Source organism: Dermochelys coriacea, chromosome 6 (genome assembly GCF_009764565.3).
Source record: "Dermochelys coriacea isolate rDerCor1 chromosome 6, rDerCor1.pri.v4, whole genome shotgun sequence".
In the NCBI taxonomy this organism is placed as follows: domain Eukaryota; kingdom Metazoa; phylum Chordata; order Testudines; family Dermochelyidae; genus Dermochelys; species Dermochelys coriacea.
Genome location: NC_050073.1, coordinates 2,141,506 through 2,163,008, shown reverse-complemented (window position 1 = coordinate 2,163,008; position 21,503 = coordinate 2,141,506). Strand labels below are relative to the sequence as shown.

At 56.4% G+C, this 21,503-nt stretch overlaps 1 protein-coding gene and 2 pseudogenes across 3 annotated transcripts in view; all 3 read left to right on the top strand.

Moving 5' to 3' along the window:
* Positions 1-7,861, top strand: part of LOC119856804 (perforin-1-like) — a 106,583-nt gene extending 98,722 nt beyond the window's left edge. For 2 of the 3 annotated variants that reach the window (XM_038404825.2, XM_043517179.1), the window contains 2 exons: positions 631-1,198; positions 6,480-7,857. In XM_038404825.2, the coding sequence (XP_038260753.1) occupies positions 663-1,198; positions 6,480-7,593 (1,650 nt within the window). In that variant the 5' untranslated portion in view covers positions 631-662 and the 3' untranslated portion in view covers positions 7,594-7,857. Of the gene's footprint in view, positions 1-630; positions 1,199-6,479 lie in introns of all 3 variants that reach the window. The other variant, XM_043517180.1, reaches the window with a different exon arrangement.
* Positions 7,862-10,900: 3,039 nt separating this feature from the next.
* LOC122455423 lies at positions 10,901-11,947 on the top strand (annotated as a pseudogene).
* Positions 11,948-13,207: 1,260 nt separating this feature from the next.
* On the top strand, positions 13,208-14,254 carry LOC119856838 (annotated as a pseudogene).
* The last annotated feature ends 7,249 nt before the right edge of the window (positions 14,255-21,503 follow it).

Here is a 21,503-nt window from a genome sequence, read left to right as displayed (position 1 = left end):
AGCAGGGGGCTGCGGGTTGGGGTTGGGGGGCACCAGCAGAGCTGGTTGTGGGGAGCTCAGGGCAGGGCGAACAGCGGGCCGTGGGTCGAGATTCCTCTTTCCTTTCCATGGGTCAGAGCTCCAGCCCGTGTGTGACGAGTGGAAACACACACACCCACAAGCTGGGGTGACACCCCACCCCCACCCCTCTCCAGCTTCACTCTAAGTTTCAGTTTTATGTTCTGAGACATCCTGTGCCAAAGAGATTTTCACACCTTCAACAACAGCCCCTGTGACCCACAAAGCATGTCGGGGCATAGTCCCACCCTGCTCCCCGGTACAGAATGTGTGGGAGGGCAGGATACCAGGCTAGATAGGCCCATGGGTCTGATCCAGGGTGGCAGGGAGGGGGCAGGATACCAGGCTAGCTGGACTCATGGGTCTAAACTAACTGCAGTGCACCTAAAAGAAAAGGTGTTAACTATGGATATAGGAGAAGTGCAAGGCATCCAGACTCCCAATTTCACTGGTATTTGGGCCCTGCTTTGAGGAGCCCAGTGTGGATGTAACTTTTAACAGCATGTTAACGTGTGGAACTGCCAGCCACAGGATTGTTGTTAATGCAGGATTTCTCCGTGATTCACCCTGCAGGGTCATTCAGAGACTGACATCCCCTCTTGGCCATGCCCAGACCCAGTTCCTTCTTCCCCCTCCTCCTACTCATTCTCCTCCCTGGGGTCTCCACCCATTGTCACACGGGCACAGCTGAGGAGTGCGAGGAACACACGGCTTTTGTGCCTGGGCACAATCTGGCAGGAGAGGGCATCGACGTCACCACACTGGATAGGAAAGGGGCCTACTTGGTGGACACCAGCCACTGGCAGCGTCCGGATGGGACCTGCACCCTGTGCCGGAACTCGCTGCTGGAGGGGCAACTGCAGAGGCTGCCGCTGGCTGCAGCGGACTGGAGGGAGAAGGTCTCATGCCGCAGGAAACTCTCCAGTTCTGTGAAGGAGTCGGCCATGGGCGTGGTCCATGCGGCGGGCGCCGTGGTACAGAATGACTGGAAGTTGGGGCTGGAGGTGGAGGTGAAGCCCAGCGCCAACACCCAGGTGACGCTGGCCGGCTCGCACTCCAAACTGGCAGAGTTCAGCACGGACAAGTCTCAGCAAGACAAATACAGCTTCACCAGCCATGAGGTGTCCTGCGCATACTATACGTAAGGGGCAGGGGAGGGGCAGGAGGGAGAAGAAGACTAGAGGTAGGAGTTAGCATGAAGATTAAAGGTTATGTGTTGGGTGCCAGTGAAGGCTGGGGGTGAAGGGGAAGGTCAGGGGTTGGGCACCAGTGAAGGCTGGGGGTAAAGGGCAAGGTCAGGGGATGGGTAGAGGAGTTGGTGCTGGTGAAGGCTGGGGTGAGGGGGAAGGTCAGAGGTTGGGTACAGGTGAAGGCTGGGGGTGAGAGGCAAGGTCAGGGGTTGGTTGTTTCTGAAGGCTGGGGGTGAGGGGGAAGGCCAGGGTGTGATGGTTTGGGTCAAAGAGACCCCCTTGGCACTGCCACCTGATGTGCTGAGAGTACTTCTGAGCCCATTTTCGCTGGCAGCTTGGGACTTCAGTATCCTGTCTTGTTGAGACAGACACATCTGGTCTGAACCACGTCCCCCAAAAACTGCAAGGTTAACTGAAAATGGCTTAAGAAGTGCTCCTGTCTCTAGCATCAAGACACCCAGTTCCCAATGGGATCCAAACCCCAAATAAATCCGTTTTACTCTATATAAAGCTTATACAGGTTTAAACTCATAAATAGTTTGCCCTCTATAAAACTGATAGAGAGATATGCACACTTGTTTGCTCCCCCAGGTATAAATTACTTGCTCTGGCTTAATTAAGAAGCAAAGAGTGATTTTATTAAATATTAAAAAGTAGGATTTAAGTGGTTCCAAGTAATAGCAGACAAAACAAAATAAACTGCCAATCAAAATAAAACAAAAACATGCAAGTCTAAGCCTAATACAGTGGGAAACTAAATGCAGGTAAATCTCACCCTCAGAGGTGTTCCAATAAACTTATTTCACAGACTAGACTCCTACCTAGTCTGGGTCCAGCAATCACTCACACCCCTGTAGTTACTGTCATTTGTTCCAGATTCTTTCAGGAATCTCTTGGGGGTGGAGAGGCTATCTTTTGAGCCAGCTAAAGACAAAATGGAAGGGTTTCCAGGGCCTTTTATATTCTCTCTCTTGCGGGTGGAAACCCCTTTGTTCTCCTGTGCAAAATCACAACAACAAGATGGAGTCTGTAGCCACCTGGGCAAGTCTATGGATGATACAGCTTTTTCAGGCCGATGCCATTGTTTACATGTTTGTTTTAACATTCCCGGGAAAGCTCAGGAGTGGATTGGCATCTCTCAAGGTCCATTGTTAGCTAAGTGTTCCCCAACACTTTGAATAACCCCTTCACACTATGTCGACTAAATCTGCCTTAGGTGCTTCCTACAGCAAACACTTTAAATACAAGCATAGAGCCAACGCTCATAACTTCAGATATAAAAATGATACATGCATACGAATAGGATGAATATATCCAGTACATCATAACCTTTGCAAAGATATGTTACATGGCATATCTAGCATAAAACATATTCCAGTTATGTCATATTTACATTCATAAGCATATTTCTATAAAGCATTATGGGGTGCAATGACACATAGGGGTTGGGTGCAGATGAAGGCTGGGGGTGAGGGAGAAGGTCAAGGTTGGGTGCTGGAAAAGGCTGGGGGTGAGAATGAAAGTCAGGGGTTAGGTGCTGGTGAAGGCTTTAGGTGAGACTGAAGGTCAAGAATAGGTGCTGGTGAAGGCTTTAGGTGAGACTGAAGGTCAAGAATTGGTGCTGGTGAAGGCTGGGAGTGAGGGGGAAGGTCGGGGATTGGTGCTGGTGAAGGCTGGGAGTGAGGGGAAAGGGGAGCAGTTGGGTGCTGGTGAAGGCTGGGGGTGAGGGGGAAGGTCAGGGGTTGGTGCTGGTGAAGGCTGGGGGTGAGGGGGAAGGTCAGGGTTGATGCTGGTGAAGGCTGGGGGTGAGGGGGAAGGTCAGGGGTTGATGCTGGTGAAGGCTGTGGATGAGGGGCAAGGTCGGGGTTGGTGCTGGTGAAGGCTGGGGGTGAGGGGCAAGGTCAGGGGTTGGTGCTGGTGAAGGCTGAGGGTGAGCAGGAAGGTCAGGGTTGATGCTGGTGAAGGCTGGGGTGAGCAAGAAGGTCTGGGTTTGGGTGTCGGTGAAGTCTGTGGGTGAGGGGCAAGGTCAGGAGTTGGTGCTGGTGAAGGCTGGGGTGAGCAGGAAGGTCTGGGTTTGGGTGTCGGTGAAGGCTGGGGGTGAGGGGCAAGGTCCAGGATTGAGTGTCAGTGAAGGCTGGGGGTGAGGGGCAAGGTCAGGGGTTGGTGCTGGTGAAGGCTGAGGGTGAGGGGCAAGGTCAGGGGTTGGTGCTGGTGAAGGCTGGAGGTGAGCAGGAAGGTCAGGGTTGATGCTGGTGAAGGCTGGGGGTGAGCAGGAAGGTCAGGGTTTGGGTGTCAGTGAAGGCTGGGGGTGAGGGGCAAGGTCAGGGGTTGGTGCGGCTGAAGGCTGGGGGTGAGGAGGAAGGTCCGGGTTTGGGTGTCAGTGAAGGCTGTGGGTGAGGGGCAAGGTCAGGGGTTGGTGCGGGTGAAGGCTGGGGGTGAGGAGGAAGGTCCGGGTTTGGGTGTCAGTGAAGGCTGTGGGTGAGGGGCAAGGTCAGGGGTTGGTGCGGGTGAAGGCTGGGGGTGAGGAGGAAGGTCAGTCATTGGTTGCTTGTGAAGTCTCAACGGAGAGTGATTAGTAGAAGTTCCAAAGATAGTTTCCCCTCACTATTGAAAATGTATGCCTTATTTTCAGTCTCAATTTGTGTAGCTTCAACTTCCAGCCATTGGATTTTGTTACATGATTATTACTCAAACTGTCTTGCTATTCACTTAACAACACTGTCATGAACTTATGACACAAATGTGTGGGTGTAGCAACAAAACATTTACAAATACACATCAGCCTTGGTCATCTTTAAGCATTTAAGGAATAGGAAGATTTTCAGCAGGAAACATAAGTGTGACCCATCTTCTGGAGAACATTTCCCAACCATCTATGTTCTCCTTCAAGCCGAACCAACAAAGATAGGTCCATGATGCAAGCTTTTTAAAGGTTTTTATTTTAATAGGGACTTTCCTAGATTCCCTTGTGGGGTGGTTTGACACCAAGTTTTTTTTCTAGCAAAGTTTCAGGTTAAAGGTTTCAGAGTAGCAGCCGTGTTAGTCTGTATTCGCAAAAAGAAAAGGAGTACTTGTGGCACCTTAGAGACTAACAAATTTATTAGAGCATAAGCTTTCGTGAGCTACAGCTCACTTCATCGGATGCATTTGGTGGAAAAAACAGAGGAGAGATTTATATACACACACACAGAGAACATGAAACAATGGGTTTATCATACACACTGTAAGGAGAGTGATCACTTAAGATAAGCCATCACCAGCAGCAGGGGGGGGAAGGAGGAAAACCTTTCATGGTGACAAGCAGGTAGGCTAATTCCAGCAGTTAACAAGAATATCAGAGGAACAGTGGGGGGTGGGGTGGGAGGGAGAAATACCATGGGGAAATAGTTTTACTTTGTGTAATGACTCATCCATTCCCAGTCTCTATTCAAGCCTAAGTTAATTGTATCCAGTTTGCAAATTAATTCCAATTCAGCAGTCTCTCGTTGGAGTCTGTTTTTGAAGCTTTTTGTTGAAGTATAGCCACTCTTAGGTCTGTGATCGAGTGACCGGAGAGATTGAAGTGTTCTCCAACTGGTTTTTGAATGTTATAATTCTTGACGTCTGATTTGTGTCCATTCATTCTTTTACGTAGAGACTGTCCAGTTTGGCCAATGTACATGGCAGAGGGGCATTGCTGGCACATGATGGCATATATCACATTGGTAGATGCGCAGGTGAACGAGCCTCTGATAGTGTGGCTGATGTGATTAGGCCCTATCAGAGGCTCGTTCACCTGCGCATCTACCAATGTGATATATGCCATCATGTGCCAGCAATGCCCCTCTGCCATGTACATTGGCCAAACTGGACAGTCTCTACGTAAAAGAATGAATGGACACAAATCAGACGTCAAGAATTATAACATTCAAAAACCAGTTGGAGAACACTTCAATCTCTCCGGTCACTCGATCACAGACCTAAGAGTGGCTATACTTCAACAAAAAAGCTTCAAAAACAGACTCCAACGAGAGACTGCTGAATTGGAATTAATTTGCAAACTGGATACAATTAACTTAGGCTTGAATAGAGACTGGGAATGGATGAGTCATTACACAAAGTAAAACTATTTCCCCATGGTATTTCTCCCTCCCACCCCACCCCACCCCCCACTGTTCCTCTGATATTCTTGTTAACTGCTGGAATTAGCCTACCTTGCTTGTCACCATGAAAGGTTTTCCTCCTTCCCCCCCCCCCTGCTGTTGGTGATGGCTTATCTTAAGTGATCACTCTCCTTACAGTGTGTATGATAAACCCATTGTTTCATGTTCTCTGTGTGTGTGTATATAAATCTCTCCTCTGTTTTTTCCACCAAATGCATCCGATGAAGTGAGCTGTAGCTCACGAAAGCTTATGCTCTAATAAATTTGTTAGTCTCTAAGGTGCCACAAGTACTCCTTTTCTTTTTTCAGGTTAAAGAAATCTTCACTTTGCGGAGATTGTTTGTGGCTCTCCATAGCATAGTCATAGATAACATAATTGCTGGCTAGTTTACCCATGGAGCAAAAGACTTTTAGATCTACAATGTGCCTCTGAGCATGTTTACAACCAGCATTTAAAGATTTATATCAACTCTCCTATGCAGAGCATGAACCCCCAAAGTATTGTCACCAGCTGCCCTGCCCTTTGAAGCAAGCTGGGCTCAGTTTTGCCTGTGATTTAGCAGCTAGCCCTCAGTTGATGAGCTGGCAAGTTCAGGGCTAGCTAGTAACATCTGCTGGGTGTCCTGGGGATTGATTAGGAGGACTGACCTCAACTGTGGTGGTGAAGCAGGGAGGATGCTACTTAAACAGAGCTGGGAACCTAGTGGAAGGAGAGACCCAAGATAGAGGAACGAGGGTGAGTTCCTGATGAGGAAGAAGATCCAGTTGTTTGGAAGTGGTGGTGACCAGAAAGCAGAGCTGTAGGAGCAGGGTTACCTCTTGGAGAGGAGAGGAGAGGAGAGGAGAGGAGCCCTGAGCCAGGGTGGTGAGTACCCACATGTGATAGAAGCCCATGAAAGCCAGAAGGCTAGTTTAAGTGGAACTTGGACACCCAGAAGGGAAAAGCCCGATGTTATCCAGGAGGTCAGGCTAGATGACCAGAAAGGTCCCTTCTGGACTTAGGGTCTGTGGATCTATAACACTGAGCTCTACCCCCACAAGATGCTAATGTCCGACGGTACATCACATGGTGGCCACTTCTCTCTCCCAGGTTCCGCGTTACCCACAAACCTCCTCTCAGCAGACATTTCACCCGGGCCTTGAGGGACCTCCCAGAGGATTACACCCGCAGCTCACGCCTTGAATACCGTCAGCTGATCAACACCTACGGCACCCACTATGTGTCCCAGCTGCAGCTGGGGGGCAGGGTGCGGGACGTGACGGCTGTGAGGGTCTGCGAGGCAGCTCTGGACGGGGTGACGGCTGACGAGGTCAAGGACTGTCTGAGCCTGGAGGCCTCCGTCAACATCGGGTCCGGGAAGGGCAGGGCCCAGGCGGCCTTCAACCAGTGTGAGGAGCAGAAGAAGAAGCAGAACTTCAAGCAGAGCTTCCACGAGACCTACAGCGAGCGTCACACCGAGGTGATGGGCGGCCACAGCCACGCCGACCTGCTGTTCTCTGAGGGGCAGGATGCCGAGGTGTTCTCAGCTTGGATGGAGAGCCTCAAAGCCAGCCCTGGCCTGGTGTCCTACTCACTGCACCCCATCCACAACTTGGTGAGGCAGGACAACCCCAAGTGGGAGGCACTGAGGCAGGCGGTGAGTGAGTACATCCGTGAGAGGGCCCTGTGGAGGAATTGCACCCACAGCTGCCCTCCGGGGACCCGGCGCAGCACCCATGACCCCTGCTCCTGCGTCTGCCCCGGGGACGGCTCCACCAACACCATGTGCTGCTCACGGGAGCGGGGTCAGGGGAAGCTGACGGTGACGGTGGAGCGGGCCAGTGCCCTGTGGGGCGACTACAGCAGCTGCACTGACGCCTACGTCAAGGTCTCCTTCCAGGACCGGGAGGTGCGGACGACAACCGTGTGGAACACCGACAACCCGATCTGGGACGTCCACCTGGACCTGGGGCACGTGCGTGTGGCGGAGACCAGTCAGCTCCGCCTCCAGGTCTGGGACGAGGACAATAAGTACGACGACGACCTACTAGGGACGTGCAACGAGCCGCTGCACTCTGGAGAGAGTCACCACCGCGTCTGCTACCTGAACCACGGCCGCCTGGACTTCCGGTACAGCCTGGTGTGTGGTCCAAACCTGGGCGGGCCCCACTGCTTGGACTACGTCCCCCAGAGCCCCGGGAACTACGAGGCGGCCCAGGGTTAGCTCAGAGGGACATTCCAGGACAAGCAATTTGCCCCACCTCGCCCCCGCAGCCAGGGGTTTTCCCTCTCCCCCAGGGGCATCTGCTGTGACCTCACTTCACCAGGACCTGCGTGGGCGCGCTCGCTCTCTCTCTCTCTCTCTCCGGGGGGGTGACGGGGTAGCAATGGAGGGGCGAGAGGGTAAGTGTCTCACCTAATAAAGGAAATGGAGAGCTGACTGAGCCTCCCTGGTGTCTCACTGTGTGGAACCCCCTTGGCCCCCGTCCTAGCACTGGGCCCTCAGCCCCCCAACTGACCCCTGAGTCCCTCCTTCACCCCTTATCCTACCCCCCAGTGCCCCTCCCCTGTTTCTTCCCCCAATCCCTACTGGCCCTCCCACTCCACCAAAGAAAAATTCCTTCCTGAACCCCAGACCCCAGCCCACACATGGGGGGTAAGGAGACAGGTTCCCCCCCATCCCAGCATACACATGGGGCAGAGGGGGGACTCGGGTCCCCCAAGTTCTTGGCACACTCACGCAGGGGGGCTCAGTCCCTCCCGAACTTGGCACAGCTGGGCAGGGGTGGGGAGGAGGCCGGGAGACAGGCCCAGCCCCGCCCCGTGCCTAAATCCTCCCACTCCCCCTACCCCTACCCCGTGTCCCCGCCCCTCCCCACACCTGTCCTGCGGCCCCACACCCCATATTGCCCTGCCCCTCACTGGGGGCCCTGCCCCCGCTCCTCCCGGCGAGCTTCACCCAGTGTCATTCATTTTCTTTTCTTTCTCCCTCACCCCGAGCTGGGCCCCGCTTACGTTACCCCGAAATAAAATTCAAGCCTTTGGCTGAAGCAGCCGTGAGTCAGATGCTTTGGTGTCATGCTCAGATTCCTGCTTGGAACTTCCCCGCCTGGGTCTAGGGCAGGGGCCACAGCACTGCCTCTGGGGGGTGCCCCAGCGCCCACAAAGACAGCCTGCCTCCCCAGCAAGTCCTTGGCTTTGAATAGAACCCAGGAGTCCTGGCTCCCAGGTCCCCCCCTGCTCTAACTGCTCAACCCCACTCCCCTCCCAGAGCTGGGGTGAGAACCCAGGAGCCCTGGCTCCCAGTCCCCCCCGCTCTACTCACTCAACCCCACTCCCAGCTGGGGAGAGAACCCAGGAATCCTGGTTCCCAGCCCCTAGACCCCACTTTGGATTGACACTGGGATCAGGATGATCAGGATCCAGCCCTTCCCCCCCAGCCATCTCCCCCTTGCTCCAGTCCAGGGAGAGTCCCTCTTTCTCCCCAATTGCCAAGCCCAGTGCTGACATCTGTGCTTGGCATGGGTAGGGCAGCCCCTGGAAACTCTGTGGCTCCAGCACTCTGCACCAGGAGCCGTGGGGCAGGCATCAGCCAGTGGCCAGGGAAAGTGCCCTGATTCCCAGCCAGGAGCCCTACTCTTTGCTCGCACAGGTAACCTGGGGGCAGGGAGCCCGGGGGAACAGGATGGGCAGGGGGGCCAGAGCCCCACGGGCTGGGGTGCAGGGGTCTGTGTAGGTGGGCGGGGGAGCACCACACCCCAGTGCCCATGCTGGTGCTTCCCAGGGCTCTCTGGGTGGCAGTTCCCTGGTACCCCACCCCAGAGGTGGCTGCATCCAGGAGCTGGGCGAGCTGTCCCTGTGCAGTGTTGTGTGTGCTGCTGTTATCCAGCTGCCCTGCCCCAGGGGAGTTGCATCCAGTGATGAGCTGCCAAAATCTTAACAACCTTAACAATCTTAACAACAACATCCCTATAAAAAGTTCTGATTTAAGGGCTGTGCCCCAGTATGTATTTTTTGTACCAACAGGGTTACCGTATGTCCATATTTTCCCGGGAGGAATTTTTAAAATTTAAAAATTCCTGCCGGACGGCGATTTAAGAACCAAAAAAAGAACCCTGACCTGTCCGGGAAAATACGGCTGTGTGTTAACCCTGCCTAAAGTTCTTTTTAAAAAAGATGGGCCTGAATTAGAAATCAGCTCCGTTTCACATGTGTGGGTCCCCGCCACTCCCTGGAGGTGTGCTAGGGTGACCAGATGTCCCGATTTTACAGGGAGAGTCCCGATTTTGGGGTCTTTTTCTTATATAGGCTATTACCCCCCACCCCCTGTCCTGATTTTTCACACTTGCTGTCTGGTCACCCTAGGGTGTGCACGTGTGGGTCCCAGCTGCTCCCTGCCCCCCTCACCGAAGCAGGTGTGCAAGGTTACTGCCCTGGGAACTGCAAGGCACCAGTGGATGTGAGGCCAGCTGCAGACAGGGGCGTGGGGCAGGGCTAGTTGGAGGCAGGGGGTGCAGGGCTGACTGTGGGCAGGGCAGGGGGTGTGGAGCTGGCTGGAGACAGGAGGGTGCGGGGTTGGCTGGAGGCAAGGGGGTGTGGGGCTGGCTGGAGACAGGGCAGGGGCTGACTGGAGGTAGGGGCTGGCTGCAGGCAGGGCAGGGGGGGGTGCAGGGCTGGCTGGAGACAAGGGCTGGCTGCGGGCAAGGGGTGCGGGGGTGGCTGTGGGCAGGGCAGGGGGTGCAGGGTGCAGCCGGGGGTTCAGGGGGTGGCTGGAGGCAGGGGCTGGCTGCGGGCAGGGTGCTGGGTGCTCACGGGGAGAGCGGCTCGGAGCAGCCCCGGCCCAGCAGAGCAGCCGGGGACCCACCAGGTAGCAGCGGGAGCCCCGGGGCCAGGGGAGCAGCAGCAGCACCAGGGCTCGTGGCCAGGGCCCGGTGGCAGCCCACGTGGCTCCCGCAGCGCAGCGCCCCCGGCGGCTGGAGGAGGAATTGCATCACTTCCCGGCGGGAGCCGATCCAAGCCTCAGCGCCCCCTGCAGGGACGCGGGTTAACAACCGGATCTAAAACTGCTTCAAAATGTAAGAACCGGTTCGCGCGAAGCGGTGCGAACCGGCTCCAGCTCCCCACTGGTCGCATCCCAGCACCGGGCGAGCCGTCCCTATACAGCGTTGCGTCTGGCTGTTCTCCAGCTGCCTCCCCCCCCGAGGTAGCTGCATCTGAGTGCCGGGAGAGCCGTCCCTGTGCGGTGTTGTCTGTGCAGCTGTTATCCATATGCCCCACTCCAGAGCTGGCTGCACCTCAGTGCCAGGTGAGCCATCCCCAGGCAGCGTCACAAGCTGGCTGCTCCCCAGCTGCCCCACCCCACAGCTGGCTGCATCTCAGTGTCATGCGAGGGATCCTGGTACATACAGCAATTTAGGATGTAAGCTGTGAAGGGCATTCAGGACAAGAGTGTCTGTCTGTCTGTCTGTCCCTGTTGCCCCTTGCTGGAGGGAATCAGGCAGTGTGTGTGCGTGTGTGTGCGTGTGCTCTAGTGGCTGCAGCTCACATGGAGGATTCATTTCCAAGCATAATGAGGGGAGATTCATCTTTGGGGAGGGGCAGGGGTGTGCACAAGCATGCAGGTGCATGTCTGCACTGCCATCTGTTGGAGGGAATGTGAACTACCCACCCATGTGTCTGAGGACCCCTACTACACACAACTAAACCCAGTGCACCCTAGTGGACTGAATCAGAAATGCCAGCCTGTGTGTGTCATAGCCCCTATACTGTTCACACCCAGCAGCAATTCTCCTTTAGGTTCGGAGGGCAAGGTGGGGCAGGTTACAGTGTAGGTGTGTTGCAGATCTCCCATCTCAGATCCAGGCAGGGTTGTAGCAGCATGGAGGCTGCTGTGATGCTGCTAGGATGTGATGTGCCTGTGGAACTGCCTGCCACTGGATTGTAGTTAATGAAGGCTCTCTCTGTTTTCTCCCTCCAGGGAGACTAGGAGACCAGGTGAGGGATCCCATCACACTAGCCATGCCCAGATCCATTGTCTTCATCCCTCTCCTCCTCCTCTTCCTTCTCCCGGGGGTCTCCCCCTACTGCTACACAGGCAAAGCTGAGGTGTGCGATGAGAACATGGCCTCTGTGCCTGCGCACAACCTGGTGGGGGAGGGCATCGACATCACCACGCTGGAGTGGACGGGGGCCTACCTGGTGGACACCAGATTATGCTGCCGCCCAAACGCCACCTGCAGCCTGTGCCAAAAACCGCTGCGGGGGGGGGGGGGGGCAGCTGCAGAGGGTACCTCTGGCCGTGGTCGACTAGAGGGTCCTGCAACGGGGACCTCAGCAGCTCGGTGAAAGAGTCAGCCACAGACGTGGCCCGGGCAATAGCGTCGGATGTGAAAAACGACTGGAAGTCAGAGCTGGAGCTGCTGGATGAATCCCCTGTCCTGGCCTGGGGGGCAGGGGGGGTCCCAATCCCGGCTCGCTGGTTATGCCTACCAGAAGGAGCTGCATGACAGATACATGTTCATACGCCTCGAGGTGTCCTGAGTGTAGTGCTGGTGAGAATCCCCTGCAGCGCCCTCTGCTGGGCCCCCCTTCTCCCTGCAGCCCAGTGTGCCCAGCTGGGCCCACTCTGCTCCCTGCAGCCCAGCGCCCCCTGCTGGCCCCACCCTGCTCCCTGCAGCCCAGCGCCCCCTGCTGGCTCCACCCTGCTCCCTGCAGCCCAGCGCCCCCTGCTGGCTCCACCCTGCTCCCTGCAGCCCAGCGCCCCCTGCTGGCCCCACCCTGCTCCCTGCAGCCCAGTGCCCCCTGCTGGCTCCACCCTGCTCCCTGCAGCCCAGTGTCCCCAGCTAGGCCCCCGCCCTGCTCCCTGCAGCCCAGCACCCCCTGTCGGGCCCCCACCCTGCTCCCTCCAACACAGCGCCCCCTGCTGGCCCCCACCCTGCTCCCTGCAGCCCAGCGCCCCCTGCTGGCCCCACCCTGCTCCCTGCAGCCCAGCGCCCCCTGCTGGCCCCACCCTGCTCCCTGCAGCCCAGTGCCCCCTGCTGGCTCCACCCTGCTCCCTGCAGCCCAGTGTCCCCAGCTAGGCCCCCGCCCTGCTCCCTGCAGCCCAGCACCCCCTGTCGGGCCCCCCCCCCGCTCCCTCCAACACCGCGCCCCCTGCTGGCCCCCACCCTGCTCCCTGCAGCCCAGCGCCCCTGCTGGCCCCACCCTGCTCCCTGCAGCCCAGTGCCCCCTGCTGGCTCCACCCTGCTCCCTGCAGCCCAGTGTCCCCAGCTAGGCCCCCGCCCTGCTCCCTGCAGCCCAGCACCCCCTGTCGGGCCCCCACCCTGCTCCCTCCAACACAGCGCCCCCTGCTGGCCCCCACCCTGCTCCCTGCAGCCCAGCGCCCCCTGCTGGCCCCACCCTGCTCCCTGCAGCCCAGCGCCCCCTGCTGGCCCCCGCCCTGCTCCCTGCAGCCCAGCGCCCCCTGCTGGCCCCCGCCCTGCTCCCTGCAGCCCAGCGCCCCCTGCTGGCCCCCGCCCTGCTCCCTGCAGCCCAGCGCCCCCTGCTGGCCCCCACCCTGCTCCCTGCAGCCCAGCGCCCCCTGCTGGCCCCCACCCTGCTCCCTCCAGCCCAGCGCCTCCTGCTGGCCCCCACCCTGCTCCCTCCAGCCCAGCGCCCCCTGTCGGGCCCCTGCCCTGCTCTCTGGAGCACAGCGCCCCCTAGCACTGCATTGAGGCGATAAGGTCAGCACTGACTGCTAGGGATGCCACAGAGAGGACACTTGGGAAGGTGGGGCCAGTTTGTTCAGGGGGAAGGTGCCAGGGTTCTCTCTGGTTCTCTCCTAACTCCTCTCTCTTTCCTCTCTGAGCAGGTTGAGGGTCCCCCAAGACCCCCCCCCACTGACACCCCACTTCTCCCGGGCCCTGAGCCGCCTCCCACCGAGCTATGACTCAGCCACATACTGGCCCTTCCTGGCCATGTATGGCACGCACTACATTAGCCAGGCGGTACTGGATGGGCTGACGGCTTCCGACATCAAGGAGTGCCTGGTCTCACAGTTCTCACTGAACCTGGGCTTGGGGGTCACTTCCCTCAAACTGTGAGCGCCGTGAGTGGAGCAGCAAGTGGCGCTCCCAGGCGGCCTACGTGGAGCACTGCACCATGCCGACCTGGGGTCTTCTCGGCTTGGATGGAGAGCCTCAAAACCAGCCCCAGCCTTATCTCCTACTCTCTGAGGCCCCTCCACACCTTGCTGGGGCCAGACGACCCCAGGCGGGAGGCGCTGAGGCAGGCAGTGAACAAGTATGTGGCTGAGCGGGGACGGAGAAGGAGTTGCTCTCATAGCTTCCCGGAGAGGGGCAATACCTACTCCTGGGACCCCTGCAAACGTAACTGCTCCATGAGCCCCCCTCACCGACTCCACATGCTGCTCACTCAAGCGGGGCATGGCCCAAATGAAGGTCCGCTTGCTTTGGGCTGAAGACCTATGGGGGGACCCCACATCTGCCACCGACACCTACGTCAGGTTCTTGTTCCAAGGTCAGCGGCTGCAGACGGGCTACGTTGAGGAAGATAACAACCCCACCTGATTCAAAGACCTGGACTTTGGAACAGTGACGCTGCCGGCGTGGCCCAAAATGGAAATGGAGGTGTGGGACAGTGACCTGTGGGAGGATGACCTCGTGGACCACTGCTCCACCTACCTCGAGGTCAGCAGGGACGTCAGACGTACCTGCCACCTCGCATGTGGCCACTTGAAGTTTTCCTACATGCTGGAGTGCGGGCCCAACCTCGGGGGGCACAGCTGCCAGGAGTACATGCCTGCAAGAGGCTGAAGGGATAGAACCCAGGAGTCCTGGCTCCCAGCCTCCCTGCTCTAACCCACCAGCCTCCACTCCCCTCCCAGAGCTGGGATAGAACCCAGGAGTCCTGGCTCGCAGTCTCCCCTGCTTTAAACCAGTAGCCCCCCCTCCCAGAGCTGGGATAGAATTCAGGAGTCCTGCCTCCCAGCCCCCCGGCTCTAACCCACTAGACCCCACTCCCCTCCCAGAGCTGGGGAGGGAACCCAGGAGTCCTGGCTCCCAGCCCCTGCTGCTGTAACCCACTAGCCTCCCCTCCCCTCCCAAAGCTGGTATCCGAAACCAGGGGTCCAAGCTCCAAGTCTCACGAGAAAAAAAAGGGGGGCCTGAAACAAGCCCAACCCATCTCAGAGGGAGAGTTGTGTGTGTATTTGTGTGTGTGTGTGTGGATGGGGGGGGTATACAAATTCCATTATCTTTTTTTCAGTAGTTCTAGTTCTTTGCTGCCTACAACAGGAAGTTACACATTAAAAATAATAAACACACAAGGGCTTCCCTTGTTAAGGAAAGAGGTCACCCTCTCGCTCGCCACCCGCCGCGAGCTCCGGTGCCCCGTGGTGGGACGTTCCCACGAGGCACCATTGAAGCATCTTCCAGCGCGGGATACAGCGAGTGGGCGGGATTTTCTTCACTGAACGGGAACGGGGGCTTCACAAATTCTGACGACGGACATGAGCCACCGAAACCGCACCGACCACCGGTTTTATAGCGCGACTTCGGTAGGGTGACCAGACATCCCGGTTTTATAGGGACAGGTCCAAGAGTCGGGGCTCTGTCTTATAAAGGCACCTAGTAAACCCCCCGCCTCCGTCCCGATTTTTCGCATTTGCTCTCGGGTCACCCTACGCTTTGTGCCGAAGTCTCTTCGTACACAAACGAAAGAAGCCACCGCCAGATAAAACAAGCCCCCAAACTCCCACAGCACGCTGCTCTCAAAAAAATTAAAGCAAAGCCCAAACACACTTATTAGAGGTGGATTTGACCACATCTGGTGCCCTCTGGCACCTCCTCCCGGGAACGCCCTCCTGGGGCCCCGCTCACTGCTGCTCTGGCACCGCCCTGGTAGGCTGGGAATCTCATTGCACCAGCGCTCTCTGTGCCCCCCTCCCTGCGACTCCTCCCCCCCATTTCCCAGGGGCTCTGTGTACCCCCGTCTTCTCCCCATGCCGGGGACTCTGTGGCCCCCCGCATTGTCCTCCCCCCATGCTGGTGGCTCTAAGGGTCCCCCCACCCCCTCCCCACATGCTGGGGGCTCGGAGGGTCCCCATTCCCCTCCCCCTATGCCAGGGGCTCTGTGGGCCCCCCATCCCCCTCTCCCCATGCCGGGGGCTCTATTGCCACTCATTGTCCCCCTTCCTCATGCTCTATGGGCCTCCATTGCGCCCTCCCCCAATGTGGGGGCTCTGTGGGCCCTTCCATTGGCCCCTCCCCCCATACCAGGGGCTCTGTAGGCCCCCCATTCCACCTCCCACTATGTCAAGGGCTCTGTGGGGCCCCCATTCCCCCTATGCCAGGGGCTCTGTGTGCCCCCCATTGCCACCCATCTCATGTCTTTTCTTCCTACCACAGGGCTCCATGGGTCACGGTGTTGACATTTTAAATGCCATAGGGACACAAGGGAAGAGATGACTGGGCCCTTCTGAGATGCTGGCAGGGGTTAATCTGGCTCCAGGGCGGGGCACTGACTGACTCTAGTGGGGTGGGGAAAGGGATCTTTCCCCTCTCGGGGGAGCTGGCTCCAACCCAGCCCCAGAGTGGGGGTGGGGAATGGGGTCTTTCCCCTCTAGGGGGCGCCAGCTCCTATCTTAACCCAACAGCCACACGCCATTCCCCACCCAAGGGGTGTGCAAGGTGCAGCTGCCCCTGGGGTGGAGCGGTGGGGACCTGTCTGGGTGTGGCCATTTCCTTCCCATTTCAAAGGGGACCTCGCAGTCCACATCAAAGCCCCCAGCCATGTGTGGGGCCAGGGCTGGGTTGCAGATGAAGGCAGGATGCTGTGGCCTCTAAAACCCAACTGTTTGTGGCCACATGAGTCACGGGCTGCCAGTAAACTCGTGAGCAGAGGCAGCACCAGGATGTGGCCAGAAGCCCACTCCCACCAGCAGGCAGCCTTCCACAGCTCCCATCCCTCCCCGTGGGGAGCATGAGAATCAAGACCACAGAGGTCAGCGCAGCTCTGGGGCCAGAGCTACATCAGAGCAGGGCTGGGCCCTGTGCAAAGACAAATGAGCATCAGTTGGATTGTTTTACAGCTGGGGAAATTGAGGCACGGAGAGGGCATGAGTAAGCCAAGCAGGAGGCTGGGGAGAGAACCCAGGAGTCCTGGCTTCCAGTCCCGTCCCCCGCTGCTCAACTCTACTTCCTGGACTGCACTCCCCTCCCAGAGCCCAGGATGGAACCCAGGAGTCCTGTTTACTAGCCCCCACCCCCGCAACCCACCAGAGCCTACTCCCCTCCGAGAGCTGAGGAGGGAACTCTAGTGAGTTAAGTCTGCGTGGCCTTGTGTGACAGACACAGAAGAAGGAAGGACACTGGGAGCCTTTGCAATGGAAACTAGGCCATGGAGACCTTTATTGTGCCAGTAAGCCATATTCCCTTTCCCAGATCCAGCCCCAGAGCTGAGGGGCTGGTTGGGAGCAGGACATGTGGTCTTTCTCCTCTAGGAGGCGCCGGCTCCACTCCAGCCCTAGGGCACGGGACAGGCTGGCTCAGATGGGTGGGGAATGGGATATAGGACCTTTCCCCTCTAGAGGACGCCTTCTGCTCCAGTCCCAGTTTGGGGGTGGGTGGGACTTTACCTTGTGTTTTGATGAGGACTGAGGTGGGGTTCTAGCTGAAACAAACTGTCCTCTGGGGCGGGGAGGGTGGGGGGGAGCCATGGGTGGAGCTGCTGGGGATGTTGCTGCTGTGAAAGGCCGATCTGGTCTCCCAGAAGACCTAACAAGACCAACACACACAAGAGTGGAGAGAAAAGACCAGCAGAGAGAGAGAAAAACTCAGTGGCTGTCACTGGCATTGACCCTCCCTTGTAGCCTCACAGCTGGAGAAACATGGCCCCAGGAATAGTTCCAGACTCTGAGGGTGCTCCGGGGCTGGAGCACCCAAGGGGAAAAAATGGAGGGTGCTGAACACCCACCAGCAGCTCCCCAATCAGCAATTCCCCTCCCTCTCATCAGCTGTGATCAACTGTTTTGCAGCGTGCAGGAGGCACTGCGGGGAAGGGGGGAGGAGCGAGGGCACGATGCACTTGTGGGATGGAGCATGTCAGGGTTCCCTCCCCACTCTGAACTCTGGGATACAGATGTGGGGACCCGCATGAAAGACCTCCAGCGGTGCCAGACTCTTCTCAGAGAGAAGCAAAAAGAGCAAAAGAGGCGAGCAAAGAAAGAAGGGGGGAAGGAAAAGACTAGCATGAGGGAGAGGGAGGGAGCAGGACATCCACTTCTCACCTCCCGGGCCAGGTTTGAGATTTAGCCAAAGCCAGCGGAGGTGGCAAAGTCACCCGGGTCCCTCTGTCTGGACTAATCCCAGTTCAGCTCCAAGGCCCAGGACAATGAAGGCCCAATGATGTCATGGTAGAGCCCAGGAGATGGCGCCGATGGCTCCCATCTGTCCACCCGGCTCCCTTCATCCCCACCCCGAAGTGCTCCCTGAAAGGGGGTGGTGGCCGGAATACCCCTCCGCTTTTGTCCACCAATCAGGATTGTTTTATTTTTTAAAACCCTCAAAGCATTTTATCTGACCGCACAAGACATTTTTATGGGCTTTCACTTTGCCAAAAAATTGATTTTTTGGTGGGAGGGTTAAGCCAAAATGAAATCACCCCTGCCAAGTTTTTGGCATCACACTAAGTCATTACATTTGAGGAGGATTTGATGTAGGGAAGGACCAGGGGCTAGAGTGGATCACAAATTCAATGAGTCAAGACCATGATGCAGTTGCAAAAAAGGCTTTAGGAAAGATGTGGACACACTAGAGAGAGTCCAGAGGAGAGCAACAAAAATGAGAAAGGTTTAGAAAACCTGACCTGTGAGGAAAGGTTAAAAACTGGGCACGTTTAGTCTTGAGAAAAGAAGGGGGACTCGAGAACAGTCTTTAAATATGTTCAGGGCTGGTATAAAGAGGCCCAGGATCAACTGTTCAGATAGGACAAGAAGTAACAGGTTTAATAGGCAGGAAAGGAGATTTAGGTTAGACGAGAGCAGGAAAAACTTTGATCAGCAGCACAGAAAAGGCCCCTTCCCTGCATTTCTACCCTCTAGCCTTGTAGGGCCTTGTCTTCTCCCCGTAGGGGAGAAGTCCGATGAGGATTTATGAGCCCACCCCTCGCACAGCTCTGCCCTGATCTCTCTTACAGAGATAGAATCCCAGTCTAGTGCGAGGAGCTCAGAGCTCGCTTCAGAGGTTCCATCGCCGCTGGGTTGACCAGCGCTCCCATGGCAGGGATTAGTCGTAAATCGCTAGGGCAGATATTAAGCCTTTTACCCATGGAACCTCGGCAGGTGTCCTGATCCCTTGCTTTTTGCCTAGCTTCTGAAAGGGCACCCACGGCTGAACAAGCCGTGCCTAGTCCTGGCGGCACCTCCTGGATTGGATATTCATGATTGAGAAGGAGAATGGAACGGGGAATGAACAGACCAAATCTGGAGGGTTGGAAATGTGGCCAGATTGGTGGACAAAATCAGGAGCAGGGGCTATTTTGGCCACTGCCCCATTTCCAGGATGAAAAGAGAGCCAGGTGGACAGATGGGAGCCACCGGCACCATCTTCTGGGCTGCACCATGAAGTCATTGGTCCTTCAGTGTCTGGGTCTAGGAGCTGAGCTGGGGTCAGGCAAGACAGGGGGACCCAGGTCATGTTGCCACCTTGGCTGCCTCCGGCTGAATCCCAGACCCACCCCAGTATATGAGACATGGATTCCTGCTCCCACCCCCTCCCCATGCTCTTCCTTTCCTTCCCCCCTTGTCTTTTCTGCCTCTCCTTGAGAAGAGTCGGACTTAGCTGGCCAAGAAGGCATCTTTGGTTGCCAACCCTCCAGGAATCGAAGGTTAAACTTCAATGAAAGATTATGTTGCGATGAAACCTCCAGGAATACGTCTGACCAAAACTACCCACCCGTCGCTGGGACCAGTTTGCCACTTCTCGGCATGGCCCACGGGAGCCAGGCCTTGGCTTGTGTTTCTCCAGCCGGGAGGCTAGGAGGGAGAGTCAGTGGTTGCTGCTTTTTTCTTGCCCCTTTCGTGCATGTTCATCTTGTAGGTTGTTGTGATAAATGAAGGGGGGGTAGCTCCCTTTTATAGACACCCAGCTAGGCAGTTAGCAATAAAGTCCCTCTTGGTGGCTGTTCTCTGTTTGCTTTATCTGTAAATGGTTAAAAAAGTCCCCCAGGTAAAGGAAAGGGAGTGGGCACCTGACCAAAAGAGCCAATGGGAAGGCTAGAACTTTCTAAATTGGGGAAAAAAGCTTTCCCTTTGTGTCTGTTATTGGTTCTCCAGGAAAGAGGGGAATAGGGATCAGTTATGCTATGAGAAGCTTTAAGCCAGGTATGATCATAGATCATCAGATCATACCTATGTAGTAGTGGGATTTTATGTTTGTATTTTGTATAATTTAAAATGAAGGATAAAGAATAATAATGTAGCATGTATTAAGTGTTTTGGTGTATGATTTGACCATATCCTGTCAGCCACCCTTTCTGAAAGCAGAAAGGAATGGCCTAATGGGGCATTGGTAGAGATGCATCAGCCAGAATCTGTGTCTGTGCTGATTTCAAGGCAGTGACAGACCTTTTAGGATCACCACTTAGTTATAGGTTTAGCATGTTAAAATAAGTAAAAGAATGCATTGGTTTTTTTCTCTTGCATTGCAATTTGATGTTCCTGTTCAAATGCTCTGTGTAAATCAATTCTGTTTTGTGTGTGAATGAGGAATGTGTGTGTTAAAAAATTACCAGACCAGATATTCCAGGGAGGAACCAAAGACAGATGCAAGGGTGCCAGGAGGTTCCAACACGTCCCTATTGAAATGTCAGAGGAGGGCAGACTGACAACTCTAAAGATGAGACAGGCACCTATCAATGAGGACACGATAACGGTGATCAAAACCAGCATAGGGTAACTCCCTGAGAGACTTCAGTTGTGGGTGGGCTAGCACCCTCCCAACTTCCCGGGACTTTGAAAGGTTGGTTTGCTTTGTACGATGGAGAAAAAGAGCCAATAGGAAACTGAAAGTAAAACTCTTTCAGGGTCGCAGGCTCCCTGCCTTTACTTTGCATTTACCCAAAGTCACACAGAGCACAAAGCCCAGAAAAGGTCAACAGCCCTCTTCCCTTCTAATCCGGGCGCCCGACGCACGGCCGGATGGCACTGGGAAAGTTTTCTACTAGGGTGGCATCCTAAAGGTGGCCCATTCACATCTCTGTGTAACAGTCCAGTTCAGTGACAGTTGCTCAGCCGGACATACTCTGGCAGTGATGGCAATGGGTATGAGAAAGTCAGATCCCTCGGGGTGGATCAGCACCAGGGAGTATGAGCCCAGGCCGGGGCTGGCTTTGAGGCTCTAAAGCCAGGCCAAGAAGGCTACAGCCCATGCCAGGGGCTCTGTAAGCCCCCATTCCCCCATCCCCCATGCGAGGGGCTCTGTGAGCCCCCCACTCCCTTCCCCCATGTCAGGGGCTCTGTGTGTCCCCGCTCCTGACATGCCAGGGGCTCTGTGTGCCTCCCACTCCCCTCCCCCATGCCAGGAGCTCTGTGCAGCCCCATGCGACAGGTTCAGTGTGCCCCCATTCCCCCTCACCCCATGCCATGGGCTCTGTGTGCCCCATTTCCTCTCCTCCCATGCCAGTGGTTCTGTGTTCCCCCCTTTCTCATGTCTTTTCTACATGGGTCAGGGCACTGACAGGTTAAATGCGGTCGGAACATGGGGGAAGAGATGACTGGGTCTTTCTGAGATGCTGGCAGGGGTTAATCTGGCCCCAGGGCAGGGCATTGACTGAGTCAGGTGGGGAATGGGCCCTTTCCTCTCTAGAGGTGCCGGCTCCTATCTTAACCCAACAGCCACACGCCATTCCCCATCCAAGGATGTGTGAGATGCAGCTGTCTCTGGGGTGGAGCGGTGGGGACCCGTCAGGGCATGGCCATTTCCTTGCCATTTCGAAAGGGGCCTCGCAGTCGACATCAAAGCCCCCAGCCATGCGTGGGGCCAGGACTGGCCGCAGGTGCAGGGAAAATTGTGTGGGCTCCTGGGGCCTGGCTCTTACTGGCCTCATGAGTCACGAGCTGCCGGTAAGCACGTGAGC